Raw genomic sequence first — 22,282 nt, 5'->3', positions numbered from 1 at the left:
ATCACACACTGATATAAATATATCTTTTTCCGTTAAAACAGTGACAAAGGATTTAAAAATTAAAAAAGTGTTAAATCATATTTGTCATACGTCATACATGCTTGAGTGTTACATAATCGGTTTTATTGAAAATCAATAAATCTCAACTCGCTGGATGAATCGATGAAATAATTCGCAATCGTTTGAAATTAGAATTAAATAGACGGAAGTAAACCAGACAATCTGGATATTAGTGTACACTACATACACTATTTATTATTTTTAAAGTTTGTGGAAGAACGTTAACCAGGAAGAGCATCTCTTAATGTAGTTTTCTGATCATAAATGTACCCTAAGGGAAAGCAAAGTCTTTCAGTGTGACTTTATCTGGATCTCTCCATGCTTACCACTTTGGTTACTGGCACGAAATAAAGAAAATTTTAAACGCATTTCTCCTTTTTAAATTTCGTTCGAAATTTGAATATCACGCAATGAGTAGGCAATTTATTTCACATTTGTATCGTACACAATACGTACTGCATCGACCATCATTAACTGCATACTAACATTTCTTACTGCCATACACTAGAAATGCTAACGACTAAGAAATTGTGACCTACGTAATAACTATATGTTAGTTGTTAATGAAGTGAAAATAAGACACAGTAATCAAATGAGGGCTAATAATACATACGGAATAACAATTTTATGTGGAATGTTTTCAAATTATATATATTTTATAACTAGCGCTTAGCCCTGACTTTGCCCACATAGATTAGTCAGCAGTATTTTTTTGTATAAAACCCTAGTTTATACTCTTCCATCCATTTTATCATTCTTAGTTCCGGCGCTTTAGATTTCCTATTCAAGTATATTTAAATAATTTTCGAACAAGCTTAATAAAAATAAATTTGTATTTTATAGTGGATAGTAATATCCGCAAAAGTTTCCTAAAATGGCCGATCACGAGTTATAGTATAATCATAATACAAGAAAAAAGTAAATTTAATAACCGCTTCCGTTTTTTTTTAAATCTATAAAATCGTTATTACAAAACTCTTTACGCGCCTTACAACGATTACTAGCAATATTATGAACGTATCTGACACATAACCTCAAAATTAACTTCTCATTTCGTTTTATTCGGTTGTTATTTGAAATCGTTACAAGAGTTAAGGTGGTACGCAGTAAGATTCCTTATACCAAGGTTAATGTCGATAATTTACACTTTGACTCGCGCCTAACGATAACGATTCACCCTTTCTGTCGTGGGGAGGGCGTCTTTACTCACCCCTCTTTACCTTCGTAGTGAGATATCGCGTAATAAAATCTGAGGTCAACCGTTATATACATTTACAGTGTACCTAGGTACTATTTAGATATAACTAGGTTATATAAATTGTCTGTCCGCACCCGGCATCGCCTGCTTGAATTACTAATAATACATATTTTAACCTACGCTTATTCCGAATAATGTGGCGTTTTAAATATACCAATGAGTTATTAAACTATATTCGTTAATATAAAAATAAGCAGACATCTTTTTAGTCATTGTAGACATAAAGAAAATCATTAGAATATTTACTTATATTAACGATTGTAACATGAAATCGTGACACGGACCTAAATGTAGGCCACTAGGCCATCAAAACATACTTTGAACAATATTATTCTTATTAGATAGTTAAACTAATTATTACAGAATTTCAATAAGGTGGACTCACTCATAATAACCCTTTAACACTTCAAGAAAGAAAACAATTAAAGAAGTTGACTAAAAAAAGAAAAATTTTCCGAATTCATCATAATGCCTAAATTACAGAAAAGCGCAACACATGACCCCTTAAAAACAAAAAACATTACTCTATTGTCAAAAGATCTTATCTGTGTAATAGTAATAACGAATATAGATAAGAAATTAATACTGTAATTCATACCTATTCACCGCTTTGTTGCACCGCAAGTTCGATTCAATTACAAAACAACCAAGCAATAAAAATAAATTAAATGTAAAATTATAACGGCCCATAGGTAACAACTACGAAAAAATAAAATAATTTAAAACCGGCCAGTCACAGCAATAGAATAACGTAAAATTGTAATAACCATAGACAATAAAAAAGTAAGTGAATTTCCAACCGGCCAGTTATGGAAATAATTTGGTACGCACGTACGCAGTGCCAGATGATCTGGGCGTGCCACGTGCCAGTGAAAGTGACCTAACTATGAGATAGCGGTACTATAGGTACCTGCCGCTATCATTTCTACAAAACAAACACAATGAGAAAGTCATTAGAACTTAAGTCATTTATACACTAAAGATATTTATCGGAATTAAATCGCCATTTTGTCGAATACATTATATTATAATTATAGCTTGAAGACTTTACAAAAAATCTTAAAATTCTTACTAATATTATAAATGCGAATGTTTGATTGTATGGATGGATGGATGTTTGATAAAAGGTACATATACAGAAGGGCGGGATCCGCTCAGCCGTTCTGGAGCAACATCCATCCTTCCATCCAATTTTTTTTTATATCATAAGGTGGCAAACGAGCGAGCAGCCACCTGAAATCGCTGAAATAGCGAAGTGACCGTTGTCCATAGACATACGCAATTGCATATGCGTTGACTACCTTTAAATCGACGCAGGAAAGGATGCACAGAAAGAAAACATTTCCATGCATCCTCTCTTCCGGAAAGTCCACTTCCACTTCCCATCCTTTCCTTATAAGAAAAAGGGTTGGAAGGGAAAGAGGACTAAATTAGGCCTCCTGGACGCACACTCATCAGACTGTACGTGGAATTGCTTCCACTTGACGCGTGTCTTCTGTGTGGTCGTGGTATTTCACCGGGGGAGCCGGGCCAATTCGTGCGAAGATGTTAAAGCGGGCTCTACCACTGTTAAAATGTAGACAACATTTAAAATTTTCAGTAGTAAGACATTCTCAATGTCACGTATTAGTATGCATGGTCACTTCAAAAGATCTTTTCTCTAACAGAGCTCTTGACTCACCAGCAGTTCGCGTTTGTAAACAGCTTTCCAAGTTTTAAAGGCCCTTTCAGCTATGCAAGAATTATAGTGATGGCCACTTTAAAAAAAAATTCAAAAGTTATGAACGGAATAAAAAGTAAATCAATTTCGTAATTATAATTCAGTGTTGTTCTTAGTTTACTGTATAAGGAATAATTTTCTTTTACATTTTAAGATTATTATATTGCATTGCTTTGTTGTTTTTTTCTTTATCATTAAGAATTTTATTACATCTTAAGCTTTAAGGAAAATTATAAGGAAGAAGTTACTAATGACCGATAGGGCGGAAAGGTATAGAAGGGTGTTGAAATATACCAAGAAGGTTTGGTTTGTATCATATGGTTGTTTTTGGTTTGTATGTTTATTGATGTTATAGTTTATGCGGAAAGGTTATAGAGCCAATAAAAATATATATCATAGTTAAAGTTGTTAATACGTATCAGCAACGACTAGCAAACCGTTTAAAAATATTGAACAAATATTTCTTATAAGAATATTTACTCTTGACTTTATGCGTCGCTTATTTATGTAATCGATTTAAAATATTGCCAAGCTTTTCATAACTTGAAAATGTTCGCTAAATTACTCACGAAAAAATAATGCGTAGTTGAAAAAGGAAGTACACTAGCAACTGTATTTTTTCTCCATTTGCGACGAGATATGTATTTAACCTACCAAATATAGCAATAGTAATTTCCAATCAATCGGTAACATGAAAACTTGTCCAAGAATCAAAGCCGAGTATGTAGGTCATACCAACGTGCTAATAATTATGTATCACTCACCCGGTCCGTTCTTAAACGATTTTGTTGCGCACTTTTTATTGGAAAATATTTTCTTTATAACTGGCAACACTCATTACATTTATTATTTAATTATTTGTAATACAGTAAGTAATTTGATAGTTATTTGTGAGTTAAAAAATAATGTTTTATTTTAACATATTCGCCGTATCGATCATGCGGCGCCCGACGGCGCCGTCTCTCACGGAATGAACGCCACCCCGTCGCCCGGTGCGCGCGTTTTCCTCATTTTCCTAGGGAGGGGGATGTTCGCAAACTTATTTCGTAGTACGACGAATACTTCATTTACTACGACAAGCGCTACGTTGTTTTCAGCCAATATTTATCTCACTTTACACTATGAGAAGAAGCTCGCGTGAAATAATAACTTTCGCGTATAAATATTGATAAATAACATTACCTTCTTGACTATAAGGTAAAGAGCAGGTATTGGATTTGCACACCGATAAGTTCACGGCGGCGTATAAATAATTCATACAGGCGTTGAGAACTTCCTCCTTTTGGATGTCGGATTAAAATATCTAACTATCTGGAGCCTGCCTATATCTATCTATCTATCTATCTATAACTACCAAAAGTTGTTACGAAAAATTTGTTTTCCGGATAAATTAGTTCAGCTTTGTAGTAGAAATATTTTAAGATCGCTAATTATTATACTTAGTTTGTTCTTTGTTACTCACAAGATCCTTAAAATATTCAAACAACTTTGATATCAAATATTTAATATATATGTAACAAATACAATGTATAGACAATAGGGATGCTTCGAGAATATCGTTAGGGTCGAGCCCCTGAGCATTGGGGTTGGTTAGGGAGCTGTTTCCGACCCCCACGACCCCTGTAAATGTCACGTAGTAAAATTAATAAAGAATTTCAAACCCCCCTAACGGAAGGAAACCCTCTGAAAAGTGTTTTTCTAAAAGAAAATATAATATCAACTGATAAACTAGGTATATATATATATTTAAATAAGATATAGGCAAAACCATGACATTATGAGCTATCGAAAAAGAAATTTTCCATTTAAATCGATTTCTGTTTTGAAGTTACGATGGTATACAATCATACATAATATAAACCTTAACCCTTTTTATACATCGGGGTTTAAACATATTTTTCAAACAGATTACGTTGTAGTACCTGAAGTGAGCACTTGTATTCAACGAGGTAATATTACAATGGACTTACCCTCCTATGTGATTGTCACTATACAAGTAAACTGCACTAAGTGTTTTTTGAAGTTCTTACTAGTAGAAAAAGGACTTTTAAAAATTATAAAAATTATTTTTTACTGTCAGATTTCTTAAAAAAAATTAATGTTCATTTATGTTGGCGCCTGCAATGACTTCACAGCAAATTTTTAATTAAGGCATATGGACGTCTATAGCCTTAATACTGTTTGGTAGGAATTCAAAGCTACATTTCAAATGATTTTCTCTACCTACATTCATGATTTTTTTGTACCTACATTTTCCTCTAAAGCGATTTTCCTATTGTCACAATAAAATATAAAATGTTTGTCTATTAAATTTTACTCTACGTTGTCTATGCGCAAATTTAAACTTACGTCAAATCAAATCAAACTGAAGTTTGTTAACGGTCATCTGTGAAAATAAACTTACTGAATTTTGATAATATTGTGCTATTGTGAAGTAAACATAATTCATTTCTATAAGCAGTGATTTAATTTACTTTTTTAAAGCTATGACCATGAGGATCGACAAAGCCGCTGAAGTGGCAGAACTTCGGAATAAAATACGAAATCACGAAGCTTATGGAAAGCCGTAAATAAAACTAATTTGTTTCCTTAAAATCAAACTTAAAATATGTGCTAAATGAAATATGTGAAATATAATTTGTTTTTAGATATAAATGGTCAGCCAGAGACTTCGAACTCGGTAGTGGGCTGGGAAGAGGAAAGTTTGGTCACGTACATGTAGCTAGAGAGAAGAAAACTGGATATTTAGTTGCTATCAAAACGTTGTTTAAGTCGCAATTAGTTAATTCACGATGTGAACGCCAAGTGCTCCGAGAAATTGAAATACAAACACATCTAAAGTAAGTTTCTAAAGTATTAAAGCTATTGTCACATAAATTATTTTGGAATGCCCTGGAATGTGTGTATTTAAAAATATAATGACAGTTAACACACCTCTTGACAGACACCGAAACATTCTCCGAATGCTGACTTGGTTCCATGATGAAAGAAGAATATACCTTGTTATGGAGTTTGCAGCTGGTGGGGAACTTTACAAGCACCTTACCAATTCGCCACATGGACGCTTTCCTGAACCTAGAGCTGCTAAAAGCATATATCAGGTAAAAATAAGTTTAGTTATTACTTAGAGAATCATCAAAATATCAATATCATCCACATACTATATGTCCATACTGAGGGTCTCGGTGCCAACCCTAAGTTAGGGGTGACTACGCTATAGTCAACCATGCTGGCCCAGTGTGGGTTGGATGACTCATATATCTGAATTTCTTCACAGATATGTGCAGGTTGTATAACAATGTTTTCCTTCACCATAAGAACATTAGATAAATGTACATACGAAATCGAAAAACAGTGGTACATGGCCAGATTTGAACCTGTAGATTACAAATCAAATGCAAGCCTACCACCGATGACATTAATTCCATACATTTTTGATTTTTTGATTGAGCGATATGGCTAATAAAATGACACTACCATGTGTTGATTTTTACTTTGTATTCTACAATAATAAAATATGTAATACTTTAGACTTTTAGTAGTTATATTGTGATATATATTTCAGGTAGCAGATGCAGTGGAGTACTGTCACCAAAGACATGTCATACACAGAGATATAAAACCTGAAAACATTCTTGTCTCCTACAACGGTGATCTCAAACTGGGTGACTTTGGTTGGTCTGTGCATGCTCCATCAGAGAGGTATGTATTTGAATAAACTTTGTGATGAAACTAGAAAAATTTAACCATGAAACCAAATCATTATTGCATCAGTATTCTATGGATATCATAATATTGATATTATTGAATACTGATGGAACAATTTTTTTATCTGGATGTGAATTTGTGTATACAAGCTTTAAATGTTATAATTTAAAATCATACATTTTGTTACAGACGTAAAACAATGTGCGGAACCTTAGATTATCTGCCTCCGGAAATGATAACCAGACAAGTTTACAATTTATCAGTCGATTTGTGGTGCATCGGAGTTTTACTGTATGAGTTTTTGGTTGGAAAGCCACCATTTGAAAGTAAAGATCAGGACAATACATATGCCAGGATTATTGCTATAGACTTAAGATTTCCCTCTTATGTCCCAGAAGATGCTAGAGATCTAATTTCTAAGGTATAATTATTTACTATTAATAATACTTTAGTTGCCCTCTTATGTATTTTATCCCCACTATGAAGACTTGGCCTTACCTTATGTCAGTGGTGACTAGGTCAAAGTCAATCACACTAGCTCAGTGCAGGTTAGCAGAATTTACACAAATTTTTAATTTTCTTCCCAATTTTTGTACATCACGATGTCTGATTGACTTACTAGGTTTTATCATAATATTACAAACCTAGATTTGTATTTAGGAATTTAAGTAATAAATATTACTAAAAATTAATTGAGATAGAACGAAAATAAACTTTATTCCTAACAATCATATTGTTTCAAACATTTGTTATTTCTTGTGCATAAATATTTCAACAACAAATTATTACATTTTTTTTCAGCTTTTAAAATATCAAGCCACAGATAGAATATCACTTGGTGAAGTGAAGACTCACCCTTGGGTTAAACAGTATTACAGTGGCCCGAGCACACAGAAACATTAGTATATGCCTCTAGATTTTTATGATTTCTTAACTTTTTTAAAATATTATGACATCCTTGATGTGAAAAATAAAATATTTTTCATGAATTTATTGTAAATATAATGGTAGTTTACATTTTAAAGACATACTACAATATACAACTACTCTAAAAAACTTTAGTTAAGAATTGTTTTATTAAAATGTGAAATGACATCTTTTTTAAGGATTGATTATGAATTATATTTGAATTTTGACCCATGAGCGATTTTAATGACTAAAAAACTGTTAAATGTTCACATTTTATAATAAATAATTAAACTTTTCTGGTCTTTTAATTGTTTGGTCTTGCACAGGTTCGCATCACTTCAATACTATAAACTGTAACCATAACTTGCAATCCATTTTAATCCATCTTTACTACCCTTGGCCGGTTTGTATTCCAACCCAATCCAATCATTGTATCCATTGGCCTCTAAATGTTGCAATATGTATGGATAGTTTATTTCTCCAGGAACATCTGGTTCATTCCGGTTTGGTACCTGAGCTATCTGTAGGTAAAAAAAATCATCATATATGTTGTCAAACTGCCATAAATTTGCTATAGATAAACAGAATATTTATAGAGATAATTGGAAGTTTGCATATGGCAATTTTGATTAAAGTCATTATACCTCCAGAACAGCTGCATGGATCTTGCTGGAATTTGGAATAGATGTGGAACATAGAGTGGAAGACCACACAGACTTCTAATTAATGTTTTTTTAATGGACAGAGTCGCAGGCAACTGCTAGTTTTGTTTGATAAGTAATTAAAAATATTTACCTGAACATGACCCACATAAGGCATTAGATTTTTAATATTGTGAGACAAATCTCCACAAATATGCTGAAGGTGAAATATATCTAGTTGAAGTTTCAAATGTTCGCTACCAATGCGTTTTATTATATCCACAGCTGAAAAAAGAGGGTATATTAGTCCCCAATTTAAGAAACTTAGAAAAATTAAGAATCAATACAAGAATTAAAAATAGGTAGCATTCATGCAAAATACAAATCAAAGTAATTAACAAAAAAATTGGTTGTACCTTTTCCATAATCACTCAAGAAATATTTTGGGACAGAATGCTGATTAATGGGTTCAATGACACCTAACAAGTTGACATTTTTAAGAACATCAGCTGCATATTTTAAATTGTTCTCATATGTTTCCCAATTACTGGAGGTCACATTTTCCATTTTTCCCGCCATTATGTGTATTTTTTTTGCGCCAACCGCTTTTGCATAGTCTATGGTGACTTGTAAATTCTCTTTAAATTCATTCTCTTTTCCAGGAATTGCTGTGACACCCAATTCTCCTTTGCTTACATCACCTGTAAAGTTTTTGTGATATATTTTATATTATTAGAATTATATGTACTAATAGGCTTCTCGGTTATTAAATTCTTTATTAATTATTTTTATATGAGTATATTTTGTAATTAATTTTTTGATTTTATTTTATTCAAAAAGTTATTAAATATATCATAATATATGAACTAAGAAATATCTTCTGCATAGCAATTTGTTTATTGAAATTTTAAATTAGTACGGATTTACCGGTCTTGAGATTTATTAGTACCTGCTCGATCCCGGCAGATTCCTTTGCTTTTTTCACTTGTTCCAACGTATGACCAAAGGGAAAGCCGGTTTCGACGGCTTTGAAACCTGCTTCTTTTGCTAGAGCATATCTTTCTAGTATACTTGCCCCTTCATTGAACATAAACGAAAGATTCGCACAAAACTTCATAATTATTAACTCGAAAAGTTAACAAATAAACAGAACTTTTAGGTTATATTGCTCTGTCACAAATGACATTAGCAAAAGTTAAAAAATAGCGTTATCAAAAACTTGTTTATTATCAGTAGCAGTTCACCGCAAAAACCACAATCAATGCGAACTCAGTGATAAGATAAGCAATGTCAACCATCTTTATAATACACGCCGGAATAAAAAACAATTGGCAAGTTAAATTTAAATTTCGTCCATTTATTACTGCGTTATGTTAAATATTTTAAGAATAAGAATACGTCCTCAATTAAGACGAATGTTAAAATTTTACGAATATGAATCATAAAATTTGCAGAATATCAGTAATCGCAACCGCTGGATTTTCTTTAGCCCCAAATTGGGAACAGCACCCCGATTTAAAGTTATCGCTGACCGCCAATACCTTCAACCTGTTATGTGTATTCACCTACACACTAGGTGGCGCTTAAATAGTCTTTTTGTTGTCCACACTTCACTTATTATGGTATATAGGAGGAGGTAGTAACAATAAATAAAACGAGAGTACTGACAAGCGGTATGATTTTTATCTATGAATAATAAATTCGTTTTTTATCATTATAAACATAATACCGTTATACGCCTACTTACATTTTATTTTAATGAATACATAAACACAGTTAAAAGTTCAATTAATATTACGTAAAGTCCAACAAAGACGGAATGGTCAACATAATTATTTAATAGGTAAAAATTAACAAAACCCAGAAGTTATTTAAATAATAAAAAACAAAAGGAATAATAATTAGGAAATGGCCGCCGCTTTAGGATTACCTCAAAAATATAGGTTTTAAACGGAATACAGATTAAAAATTAACTCAAAAATCTTACCTAATATTGTGTTTTACATACTTCAAACCAACACTGTATAGATTTCTAGATTTTATTCGCAAGTATGGCATTAAATACTTGCTGTACAATATAACCAGATCCATTTTAAAATAAGTGACATTTATTTATAAATGAATCGAATCTTGTTTTGAAGATTTTCCGACCTGGTTACAAGATAAAAATACAATTGATTTTACATGAAGATATTGTGCTAGCTTTAACACGTTAGCTGCCATGTCGGACTGTATGTCCGAAAAGCTAATGTTTCAATCAGGCCGTGTCGGACTATGTGTCCGACAAGCCATACTTCCATTCAACACCTCGTTGTGGCTTGTCGGACGGTTTTTAATCTAATTTTTGTATACAATGTGACCCGCAAGGCCCCATAAAGCTTAAAAGCGGGTCAATTTTTTTCGTTTTTCGAAAAATCATTCTGAAAGCTAACGTGTTATATAATTATATTACTATCATAATAATAAAGGGCACAAAAACAAACATTAAAAACAAAAAAAACAAAACACTTAGTAACTGTACCGCAGGGCATATGATTTTCCATTTTAATTTTCAATCACTTAACCAAGTTCGGTTTAGTTACTTTTTTGCGTAAACAAAACGAAAAACCATTTATCTTACTTTAAAATTAATAATTATAAATCAAATTAAGATTGGTGGATAAATCTTACAACTAAAATAAATGCATGTGCTTTTAGTATACAGTCTTCGTATAAAGAGGTATTCATGGTCGATATAATATTAATATAAATATGCTTTTTGATATTAACACAGCCATGTTTTACAACGTTGTATAGTTATCAACTTACTCTAGAGTAGGACTATGTAAACAATCATTTATAATATACTAACTATGAATTATGTCAACAGTACTTACGGTATTTAGCAGAAAGAAATTTAATTTTGAGCAGACTGTGCCAATACCCTGTGAAGCGTTATTACTTTGAGCTTTAATGGCAACCATTTTGATTTTCGCGCGCCCCTCTGTCAATGGCATAGACAATTTTTTTTTAAATTTCTTTATACGTAGTTAACCTTTTAAGTTTTTTAGACAAGTTTGAATATTTCCCGCTAGTTTTGTTGCCAAATTCGGAGTGAAAAAATGTTATAAATATAAGTACGAGAAAATCTAATCTGTATTTAATTAACTAAATTTTTTGTATTTGTTCAAACGACATAAATTAAAAGGTTTGCCACGTAATTTTTTGACAGTATTATCCAGAGTTAAAGTCAAACAAGGATTTGTCGGTGAGAGGCGCTGCTGTCGCGATTAGTTATTTCAGAAAAGAAAAAAAAATAATCCTTAAGGATCCGTTTACAAAACGTACGAACTATAATTACTGTTCATAGTAATTGTTAATCTGTTACTATTAATATAATCGAGACACAATTATAAAGAAATCCTTCATACACATTCACCATAAAGCAATATATTTGTCTTACAAAACTATTCAGTGGGCCCGTTTTTATCGGAAGCGACCGTGGTACAGTCATCTGCAAACCAAGCGTAGTACAATAGCAAATATTACCAAGTAATAATAATATTACCGATAAATTAAATAAAACACTTGATACGTAGACGACTGTAATAAATAAGGTTGTGTTCAAGGGTGAACTGACCCGACCGGACTGCCATTGTAACTTCCGAGATATTGACGTAAATATTGAAAATCAACCCGTGAGTATCAAGGTTGACAACTACAACTCAACTCAAACATGAACATCGTGAAAACTGTCTTTCCCAAACTAAATTATTGAATTTATTTACCTATTTTCCGTAATCCTTAAATTACTATTCTATTCAGACATATGGTACTTTTTAATTTTAAAACAAATGTCGCAATACTATGTGTTTGAAATAAAAGAGTTCGAAAGACCCAACGGTCGCCCTTGAACACAACACACTTAGGTCTAAATGTATATTTCCACTTAGCGATTAACCGCGCGCCTCAAGTTGTACGTGGTTACGATTTTGTATAGTAGTTGTGGCCACTCCAGTGGAAATAGAAGACTCGATTCGTCAGTCTCCAGCTAACCGCTAAGTGGAAATTAGATTGACGTCTACCACTCGACCAGACGCAGTGAGACTGGAGATTTAGGCGACAACAGGAAGTCGAACTGGATGTCCAGTTCGCCGTCGAATTCAACCCGCCATTGTTGCATTATCTATAAAAAAAAGAAAAAAACTTTGTAAAAGATCTCGTTCACTTTTCTTGCATATAGATGGCGCTGTTTTCAATCAAATAAAATTTTCAACCTAGAAATTAGGACTAACTTGTAAAAGTAATTATTTCTACTGAATTGCCATAAATTAAAGAGTATTTTAGAACAATATTATTATATATTCTGTTCCCGTTTTGATTTCTAATACTAAGAAAGCTTGATGTGTAACTATAGCCCTGTTATCTTATGAATAATATTCTGCCATTATCTGTTTGAACATTGCGCAACAACAATTTGTTTAAGGAGTGATAACTTAAATTTGTTGTGAAATCAAACGTCCTCTCTCGGCGACATACTTTGTGTATGATGAATCACTTCCGCCATGTCACAAGTCACAGCCAATCTTACAATAGATAATAGTACTGTCTCTATATTGTCTCTGTCTCTAATCATTCGCTATACAAAGTTTCTCTTACGGATACTTCTATTCAAAACTACAGCAATAAACTAACTCTTTAGTTATTTTATCTTTTTTGCTATTTTTGTCTCTCGTGACAACCATTTTCTCTTTCAAATTATCATTTTTTTGAATTTGATCAGAAAATATCAAAAAATATTTATATAAAAGTTTATTAACTAAATGTTAGGATCAAGTTTAAGTTCAATGCTTACAATTAGCGTAATCAGTAAAAAGGAAATGATTATATCGAAATAAAGATACTCCAATCCATCAATCTATAATTTAACACACGTACCTTGGCCAGTAGCAAATGTAATTCCAGTTCAACGAATCGTTTCCCGGGACACATGCGTCGGCCGCGACCGAAAGGTGCAACAAGTCCCGGCGAGTGAGGCTCGAAGCCGCCCGCCCATCGTTCAGGCAGGAACTCGCGCGCGCGACGGAAGTTCTCCTCGCGCCGGCACGCAGCCCCCGTGTGCGCCAACACGAACGTCTGATCATTTTAATAGAACTCTTTGTAAATACTCAGTTTAACATGTTCATTTTGTGTAGTACACCATACATACAACTTTATAAAAACGATCACTATAAAATAATTTTTAAATTAGTTTTATTAAACACATGACATTTCTAAACGTTTTTTAACTTTTCTTCAAAAAAGAAATCTTGCCATAATAAGGGTTAATCTCTCTCTTTGTTTTTACTTTTAGACATTATTAATTAGAATTCTCTGGCGCGAACGTGGCCAAGTCTAGTGTAAGATTGATTATTGAGGGAAATAAACGTTGATAATAAGGCTAGTGTTGCGCCGATACACCGGCACTGTGTCGGATTTTCTTTCTAACTCAGAATAAAAGATTTTTTTTTGACTTGTTGGTATTGTTTTTTATTAGATAACGTTGTTAGATTAAGTCGTGGAGTTGTGATTACTTAATGGACAAAGTTATTTACTATTTAAAATATGTGGCGCAGTAGCTTTTAGTTAAATATATGACGCAAATAATAATGTAACTATCATATTATGTGTGAACATAAACATATTTTAATCTACAATAATTAAAGTAAACGCTATTGTTATAAAAACGATATTTTTTTATCTTAATGCAACAAATAAGAATCATCTCCAGTCCATTGTTCTTCTATGTTTATTTATACAGACTATTTTAATAATTTATTGTTATTTTTCTTTTTATAATTTTAACGTTACAATAACTTCAAATCGTAATATTTTGTCAATTTGTGCATCGCGTAATTAAAAAAAAATTATAGCCTATGTGTGCCAGACTGTGTTTTATATGTATGCCAATTTTTATTGAGATCCGTTCTGCAAATACCTTTAAACAAACATACATCAATCCATCCATTTAAACATTCGCATTTATAATATTAGTATGATTATTGTCCTGAGTCGATACAAAATGTGCTATCTTACTGTGTACTTGAGAACTTAACGTCATTATATTTGTACGTGGATGGCGTAGTGGAGTAAAGGATAAAAATGACACTCACCCCAGCAGTTAACTTATGTCCATCAACTGTCATAGGCTTGTCGAGTAGACGAGCGAGGAATGGTGCAGTGGGCAACAGTCGGAAGGCCTCTTTAGTCGCGTCACGTATGGAAGTAGCAGCAGACAGGTCTTCCAGTTCCAGTCGTTTGCTGACCGGTAGCTCGGAGCGGATCTTTTCCTGCCAGTCCGGACGTCCACTTAGCAGGTACAGCAGGAAGACGAGGCTGTTTGCTAACTGCAGACAAAGACAATGCTTAGCCATAGACAATAAATGAATATAGAAAGTAATCATGGCGGCTTCATACATGATCACCATAATCTCCACAAAGAAAACTTCAAAAGATAGCGTAAATGGAACTTTGTAAACTTAACATTTATGAAGAAATAAGTATTATTTACAGATTGCAATGACTTGATCTTTGACAAATAGTAGAAGGGAATTTTGATACTTTACATCTGGAATTGTCTATGGTTTTACGTTGTAAATCTCACCGTCTCAATGCCGGCGGTAATAAAGTCAATAACAGCAGCTTTCTTGTCGCGCGCGTCAAGCTCTGGATTGGATAGGATATTGAGGAAGATCTCCCGCATGCCGTCGTCCTGCGCTGCGCCGTTCGTCCGCGACATCGCCTCCTCCATCAGCTCAGATATTATCCTGTCACAATAAACAATGCATATCCTATAGAGTTCGTCATGAAAACCGTCGACTAATGGCGGTTACATAAAAAAATTCGTACAATTTCACATTTACCTTTGATGATTCTATTTTAGAAAAAATGCTAAATATTAAAAATTCAAAAGAAATATGAAATGAATATGCCACTATTAGATTAAACTTTGTTTCTTTTTCTTTGATTTGGTCAGGGTGATAGTAACAAAGCAATAATAGCTGAAAAAAGTCGCCGGTTTCTCATTTATCATTATTTCTACTTCAATTTATGCAACATCAGCTAATTGATCAGAGACAAAATACGATAAATATCTAACACTTACATATGTATGGTCTCTTCGCTCTTCACAAAAGTCTTGTACAGATTGGTGGGGGCGAACTTCCACAAAGGTGCTCCGTAGTAGGAATCCCGCTGGGCCCTAAAGTGCGCTTTGACGGCCGCCGCGAGCGCCGCCGCGCGCCCCGACATCCAGCGCTCTAGGAACCCCAGCCTGGTGCCCAACATCAGACCACATACAGCTAGAAACACAAAACATACGAATCTTTAATTATGCATAATACACAATCGTATCACTTTTAATCTTCTTTAGTTGTGTTGATAATTATTAGTGCATCAAAAGCTACTTGACGTCGAAAACACCATCAAGAAAACTGCGTGGAAAACCATGATGATGACGTAAAAAAAATATTGGACCTCTCACCAAATCTTTAAACAGTCATCATCATCATCAACTCACTATACGTCCCCACTGAGGGGCTCGGAGCTTGCCCTAAGTTAAAGGTGACTAGGCCGTAGTCAACCACGCTTGCCCAGTGCGGGTTGGTTGACTTCACACATGTCTTTGAATTTCCTCGCAGATATGTGCAGGTTGCATCACGATGTTTTCCTTTATCGTAAGTATTTCGGATTGTACATATGTAAGTCGGAAATCGAAAACCCATTGGTACATGGCGGGATTTGAACCCAGGGCCTATAGATTACAAGTCAAGTGTTGAAACCCCTGAGCCACCGACACTCTTTAAACTCTAATATAAAAATTTATATCATGACGCGAATTAAAGGAATCATTTGTATTAGTTCCGCAGTATCGATTGATTTTTTATTCGCAAGGCCAAAGCAACATGTACTTAAAAATTTGGCAGCGTTGAAAACGAGCGGCGATTAGCGACTACCTACGTACTTGAACGATACTACGTCGCAAATTTTTACTACGCAGGAAAATATTTTTACAATGTAAATATTACTATAATTCACATACAAAAAACTTTATGTAACGTTGTTCTCTACACTTGTATTACATTTTCTGTCACAACCATAGACGTCATAAAAAAAAAAATATTTCGTCTATGGTTATAACTTTTGAATATTATCTGTGCTAATGTCTACACGTAAATGATAATCTTATAATAGAAACATTTTTTTTCTAGCGGGATGTTTTTTTTAACCTTTATTCGCCCATTGTAAAATAAAGCAAAAACGGCAAAATGTGTCGCAACATCATAAGCAAAAGTAAGAATTACTTAACGTACAATAAAAGTACAAAGAGATTGAATTAAAATAACAATACAACATACGTTTATTATAATTTAGCCAATACTATAGTAATCTTGCTTTAAGATGAAATCCATTGTGCTGAAACCAGAAACTTTAGTATAAACATCTTTCTTTGCACCCCAACATAATCCATACATGGTGAAACTGGTTTCCAGTATAAATAAAGGACGCAGAATTTCGGGACGGCGCCCTGTAGATATTTAGGCTTTTATATATAAATAAAAATGGTACAATCGAATGTTCCCGTCTTTCTCCAGCCAACAATATGTACACAAATATATTGTCGTCCTTGTCATTCGCTTCGAAATAACAGAGATAACTATGTTTTTGTACTGATATTTCGGCAGTAGAAACCCTCAAATATAAATCAGGTTCGGCCTTGAGATAAAATAAAGACGCAATCCTTTCAGAAGCCAAATGCCACTACAATTATTATTCTTTTTCTTCAATCTGGTTATACATAAGGAATCACGTCCGTAGCTCAGAAATCTTTCCATGTATATTATACATACATTGATATACATAATTATTTATCACTTGTACTCCTTATATCGAATTTCTTTAGTATAATGACATTATGAATGGGAAAAATTGAATTAAAGTACGCGTTCATTGGATCGCGCCAGTCACGCCGCACGCTCGGCAGGCAACGGATTTTAGTTTGCTTTATATGATTTAAAAAGCACTGCGTCCATCATCCGCGCCGCCTGCGTCAAAAGACAACATAAATCCGTTTAAACCGAGCGTGCGGTGCGTCCGGTGCGGACCAATGGACGCGTACCTTTAATGTATTGCATCGTAATTGATGCAATATCTTTTATTTATAGGTTTTAGTTAGTAATGTAGACAAAACTGCTGAAGCAGACAAATGTTTGTGTAAAATATCGTTGCACATGGCAAGTTCGTGTGAACGAAGCGAATCAATAGCATCTGCTGTTGAGTTATCTCCCGCAACTACGAAGCGTTACGGCCCGCCGATATCTTGCTAACTAGGTCCTACATATACCATGATGCAAATACTTTAATGGACATTCCTGATTTATCATTTACATTAATTCTTTCTAGTTAATTCTTGGTAAATTAATTGTTAACTTAAATAAGTTTTTCTTGTTCTTAAACAATAATTTAATAAAATATTAAGCGAGTAACAAAACTTTTAACACTAACGATATACATACAAGGGAAATAAAATTTTACGCTGGAAATCAATGTCATGAAAATTTCGTTCAAAAATACCAATGTAGGAAGTTCTTAATTAATAATAATTTTATCAAACGTTTTTTTTGTTCACCCAAATTACAATTGCTCCAGCAAACTCCGTCAGCTCACTCCGAGACATAATTGTAAAACGCCTAAGAATTTTATATTTCACATATCCTATAAAGTCTTCGTTAGTTGCTAGTGAAATAGTAAGAAGTAAGCCCCATATCGAATGTTAAAGACTTTCCGATATAAAATTATAAAAGTTGGTCACCCTATTCGTAGCTGTCATAACTCTTACGTCGATAACCGAGTGGTATCATAATGCACTTCTAATGTTGCATTCCTCGCAGCGAGTGGAGGCGAGGCGATGCGATGCGGGCTGTATCACTATCGCCGCTATTTCTACGATATCTGACCTACATTACACGACTTTATCTCAGATGCAGCGTCATATTTTCGTCATTGAACGGCTGTCTGTAGATTTATGTACCTTGTCTTCCAACAAACAACTTTATGACGTCTTATCTTGAACTTTCCGATAAATTAAGGGAAAATTTAATGCTTTAATAGATATTTATTATCATTGTTGTCATAACAACACGAATGATATTTTAATAATAAACAAAATTAATAATTGATTGTAATTATTAAAAAAATACCGGCTTATTACATGTAGTCCAGCACTGGTTTATTCAATATAAGAAAAAAAAATGTCCACCTGTGACACACCGGGATTGATTAAATTGAATGTCATATTTCAAAATGTGTCAAATTATTTAGTCATCTACTTTAAAAACGAAAAAAAATAAACACGCGAAAAAAATTGCTCTCCTGACAAGCAAAAACAAAGTCCGATTCTCTATTTTTTAGTTATATCTCGACATGTTACTGATACATAGAGAATTGGCATTCTTCTATATTCTATTTCTCGTTCTAATTCAACTAAATTCCTAAAACTATTTTATGTATTAAACCTTGACTACCACCTGTCGTAGATAAAATTTCAAGGGTGTCAAATATATTAAGACTGTAATTAGATAAAACTTATTTAAATGTTAAATTAAGTAATTTCGTAGCCTGCACAAAACAAGATAACCTTGATAATGGTCTCCATAAACCATGGTTTAGAACGAACTTTAAATTTCTAATTATTATATAATTCTCCAAAAAAAACATAATGATGATTTCTCTAACCTTATTCTACTCACTTAAGATTGTCGCACCAATTTTTTGTCTTCCAATACGATCGATCTTCTAACATCTCAGTGACTCCCTTTCTAATCATGCCACCTTTCACGCAATACGTATACATCTCTTCGAGGGCCTGCCCCTTTAAGGGGTACACATCCCTCGACATACATTTTTAAAGTTATCCATCTCACAAGCAATTGTTTCCATAGAAAAACATCTAAATAAAATGATACCTAAAGCATTATCATTATATTAATTGAAGCTATTAATTATTATTGGTTAAGTATCCACTTTCTTTAAGGACTGATATGAAGGGTAATTATTTGTAAACATTGATAAAACAAGTTGGCATTGAATAAATATAAAAAGAAAACGTTCAAGTGAACAAAATGCTCCGTTATCGCGTGCACTATCGCACCAGTAAATTAATTACTGCACTTTTGACCAGGCAAAGGTCTTCGAGGTGGGCAAAGGATCTCATTGAAAATGTTATACCAAAGTTAATTGTTCAACGCTTGTTTACATTTCATTGTTATCAATCGTATAATTCAACTAATATTATATTCATTCATGTATATGTCAATAAAATAAACGTTCAATTATTATACTTTAAAAACTGAACAACACTATCGAATTAAAACGGTCGAAGGTAAAGCTCGAATGCTTATCACTTTGAAAGAGTATTTTTTGACATCAACCAATAATACCAATCGAGGACAAGGAGAGACATGTTACATTCATCTTGTGTTCCTTCGTAACCGTGATTTATAAAAGGGCACCCTAAATCATTTAGTTTGATGTCAAGCGTCACTCTTATAATGCCAAACATGTGTCAATAAAAATGCATGTGGTCAAGTAGGCTATCAAAACGGTTTAAGGTAATTATAACTTTTATCAGTCGTCACCGAGGAGCCTACCCAAGTCCAGCGTGACCAGGCCATAGTCTGGCTTTACACACATCTTTGAATTTCTTCGCAAGTTTATGCAGGTTACATCACGATGTTTTCCTTCATCGTAAAAAATTCGGATAAATGTACATATGAAATTAAAATAAAAAACATTAGTACATAGCTGGGATTGAACCTGGAATATAGATTGCAGGGGTTAGAGCTTAACTCTTGAGTCACCCTACACTATACTTAAGTTTCTCTAATGGTATGATATCATAAATTATAGTAATTTCATATCGTATGATATTATTCTATATTAAATCCAATTAAATGTTCTATAATGAACAAAGTTTACGTTAAACATTATCTTAAAAATTTATTATATATTACATTTGTAAAGGTTGATAAAATACATGTGACTTTATTACGCAATTGTTACTCTTTGTGTTCCTAACCTAAATATAATTACATAAATAATCAAAACAACCAAAATCAAAGTCAATGTCTAACCTAACCTAACAATAGCGCTGATGTCTATGTAACATGTTACCTTAACATGCTACGTGCGCGGATGTCTATGTAACACGTTACCTTCTTTATTCGATTTACCCATAAAGAAACAAAACTATAGGTATAAAACTACAAACGAAAGTAAAGCATGGCCTTGAATTTTTTTAATTAATCAAGTCCTCAAATCGTCCGTATGCCCATATAAGAACGGAAGCTATACGTAGCTACACGTAGGTGTACGAGTCTTTTGTTTCAACTTTTTGGTGGGGACAGAACTTGAAATTTCTTCCCTCGACCTTGAATAACAAAGGCAGGTGCAGACCGAATTGCAAGAATATTTTGAATGCGGGGGAACTACCAAAAAGACCCCTTTGGACATGTCTGATTAAATCGGTTAAAAGGGTTGCGCTACTTTCAAGGGAAAAACGATCGTATCGTCAAAATTCGCGGACCCTATTTTTGGAATTTTCGTATCTCTGTTTTGAAACTTAGCTGTGTTTTAATTTAAATTATACCCCAAATTTTACTAAGGGACGGTATGTTTGGTACTTTTATTTGTTGTTAAAGTTATGTTAGATAAAAGAAATAGTCAAAAAAAAATATAAATGCGTCAGCTATTTTATTATGTTTATAATTTTTCTCCTTAAATTGGTGGACCAATACTTGAGGGTTTTACCCCATTCGAGATATAACTAAAAATAAGAACTTTATACGCAAATCCTTCCTACACGTGTGTGCTTTTATCGACAGTGTTTGAATAATTTAACTTTATAAACGTGAGAACGGGAAATAGTTATAAAAACATAAAAGATTTAAGCTGACATGGAAAAAATATAGCCTTGAAAACAAAAGAGTCATGGTGTTCGGTTGTACATGGCCGCCAAGATACATATAGATAAAAACTGTACACAAATGGTTTGTAATAGATAATCCATTTTATTACAACTCAACATTTCATGCTGGGAATTTAATTAAAAACAACAAAATGAAATTAGATTTATATCTTATATTTATATAATTTTCAATCATCCATTACATTTAACATAGATTTCATTGTAATCAAATCAAAACGAGATTTTGATAATTGTATAACGCTTTTTAATAAATTTTAAATTAATAATAATTATACCAGTAGTTAAATTATTATTAAGATTGACGTAATGATGACTCATAATTGCGTAGATGGATGGATGGATGTTCATTTGAAGGTATCTCTAGAACTGATGGATGGAAATGTTGCATAGCTGTATAACATGGTCTGGAAGAAACACATAGGCAACTAGTAAGTTTTGTTTTTAATTACGTGCGGACGGAGTCGCGGGGGACAGCTAGTTTAATAATATTTATGAAGTAGATAAAATTATTGTTAAGATTGACGTAATGATGACTCATAATTGCGTATTAAATATTAAAAAAATTAATATTCTTTTATAATATTATAAATATATTTTTATATTCTACACATTTCATAAAATCTTCGATTATAAGAAACCTACATTACCACTAAATAACATAGATTAAATAAGATTTGTTTTTATTCCGCATGAAAGAAATTGAAGTCGACAAAAATATGATGAGTCATGGTTGTTTTTTTTTAATTCTGGTGTTAAAATATATGTAAATCACAGAATAAATATAACATTTCGCGTCAAAACAAATCAGTTTTCCTAGACTATACGATGTAAATTTTAGATGAGTAACATTTTACTGGAATTCCTTAATTATACTTAGGTATAATCTATTTCGTCTAGACGGAAAGCAATTAGATTTGTGTAGGAAGAATTGTGATCATTTTAATATAATAAATTCATTGTTTGTGAATTCTTTCGTTCTTGTA

At 33.0% G+C, this 22,282-nt stretch overlaps 3 protein-coding genes across 3 annotated transcripts in view; 1 reads left to right on the top strand and 2 right to left on the bottom strand.

Moving 5' to 3' along the window:
• The first annotated feature begins 5,403 nt into the window (after positions 1–5,403).
• aurB (aurora kinase B) lies at positions 5,404–7,672 on the top strand. The gene is made up of 6 exons (XM_013310712.1): positions 5,404–5,604; positions 5,687–5,878; positions 5,983–6,139; positions 6,604–6,740; positions 6,936–7,167; positions 7,548–7,672. The coding sequence occupies exons 1-6, from the start codon at positions 5,525–5,527 to the stop codon at positions 7,647–7,649; spliced, it is 900 nt and encodes a 299-aa protein (XP_013166166.1). The 5' UTR covers positions 5,404–5,524; the 3' UTR covers positions 7,650–7,672.
• A 241-nt stretch (positions 7,673–7,913) lies between these two features.
• On the bottom strand, positions 7,914–9,500 carry Gip (hydroxypyruvate isomerase-like protein Gip). The gene is made up of 4 exons (XM_013310713.1): positions 9,224–9,500; positions 8,713–8,997; positions 8,451–8,581; positions 7,914–8,176 (listed from the first exon to the last, which is right to left on the bottom strand). Exons 1-4 carry the CDS (start codon positions 9,411–9,413, stop codon positions 8,000–8,002), a joined length of 783 nt encoding a protein of 260 aa, XP_013166167.1. The 5' UTR covers positions 9,414–9,500; the 3' UTR covers positions 7,914–7,999.
• Positions 9,501–11,448: 1,948 nt separating this feature from the next.
• shd (cytochrome P450 family 24 subfamily A member shade) overlaps positions 11,449–22,282 on the bottom strand; it is a 36,483-nt gene continuing 25,649 nt past the window's right edge. Inside the window, exons 5-9 of the mRNA XM_013310711.1 lie at positions 15,420–15,615; positions 14,919–15,081; positions 14,428–14,661; positions 13,214–13,411; positions 11,449–12,461 (exon numbers count right to left, since the gene is read on the bottom strand). Coding sequence (XP_013166165.1) covers positions 12,357–12,461; positions 13,214–13,411; positions 14,428–14,661; positions 14,919–15,081; positions 15,420–15,615 — 896 coding nt within the window. The 3' untranslated portion in view covers positions 11,449–12,356. The remainder of the gene's footprint in view (positions 12,462–13,213; positions 13,412–14,427; positions 14,662–14,918; positions 15,082–15,419; positions 15,616–22,282) is intronic.

Source organism: Papilio xuthus, unplaced genomic scaffold (assembly GCF_000836235.2).
Source record: "Papilio xuthus unplaced genomic scaffold, Pxut_1.1 DF827714.1, whole genome shotgun sequence".
NCBI lineage: Eukaryota > Metazoa > Arthropoda > Insecta > Lepidoptera > Papilionidae > Papilio > Papilio xuthus.
The sequence above is the reverse complement of the archived record's forward strand: the minus strand, read 5'-3'. Positions and strand labels throughout refer to the sequence as shown.

Bases quoted from the DNA above. Each gene is read 5' to 3' on its own strand.
- aurB (XM_013310712.1), top strand. From the start codon at position 5,525: ATGACCATGAGGATCGACAAAGCCGCTGAAGTGGCAGAACTTCGGAAT. The intron at 5,879-5,982 runs GTAAGTTTCTAA...ACCTCTTGACAG, and splicing joins GAAATACAAACACATCTAAA to ACACCGAAACATTCTCCGAA. The intron at 6,741-6,935 runs GTATGTATTTGA...ATTTTGTTACAG, and splicing joins GTGCATGCTCCATCAGAGAG to ACGTAAAACAATGTGCGGAA.
- Gip (XM_013310713.1), bottom strand. From the start codon at position 9,413: ATGAAGTTTTGTGCGAATCTTTCGTTTATGTTCAATGAAGGGGCAAGT. The intron at 8,998-9,223 runs GTAAATCCGTAC...AAAACTTTACAG, and splicing joins ACTAATAAATCTCAAGACCG to GTGATGTAAGCAAAGGAGAA. The intron at 8,177-8,450 runs GTAAATATTTTT...TTTTACCTACAG, and splicing joins CTTATGTGGGTCATGTTCAG to ATAGCTCAGGTACCAAACCG.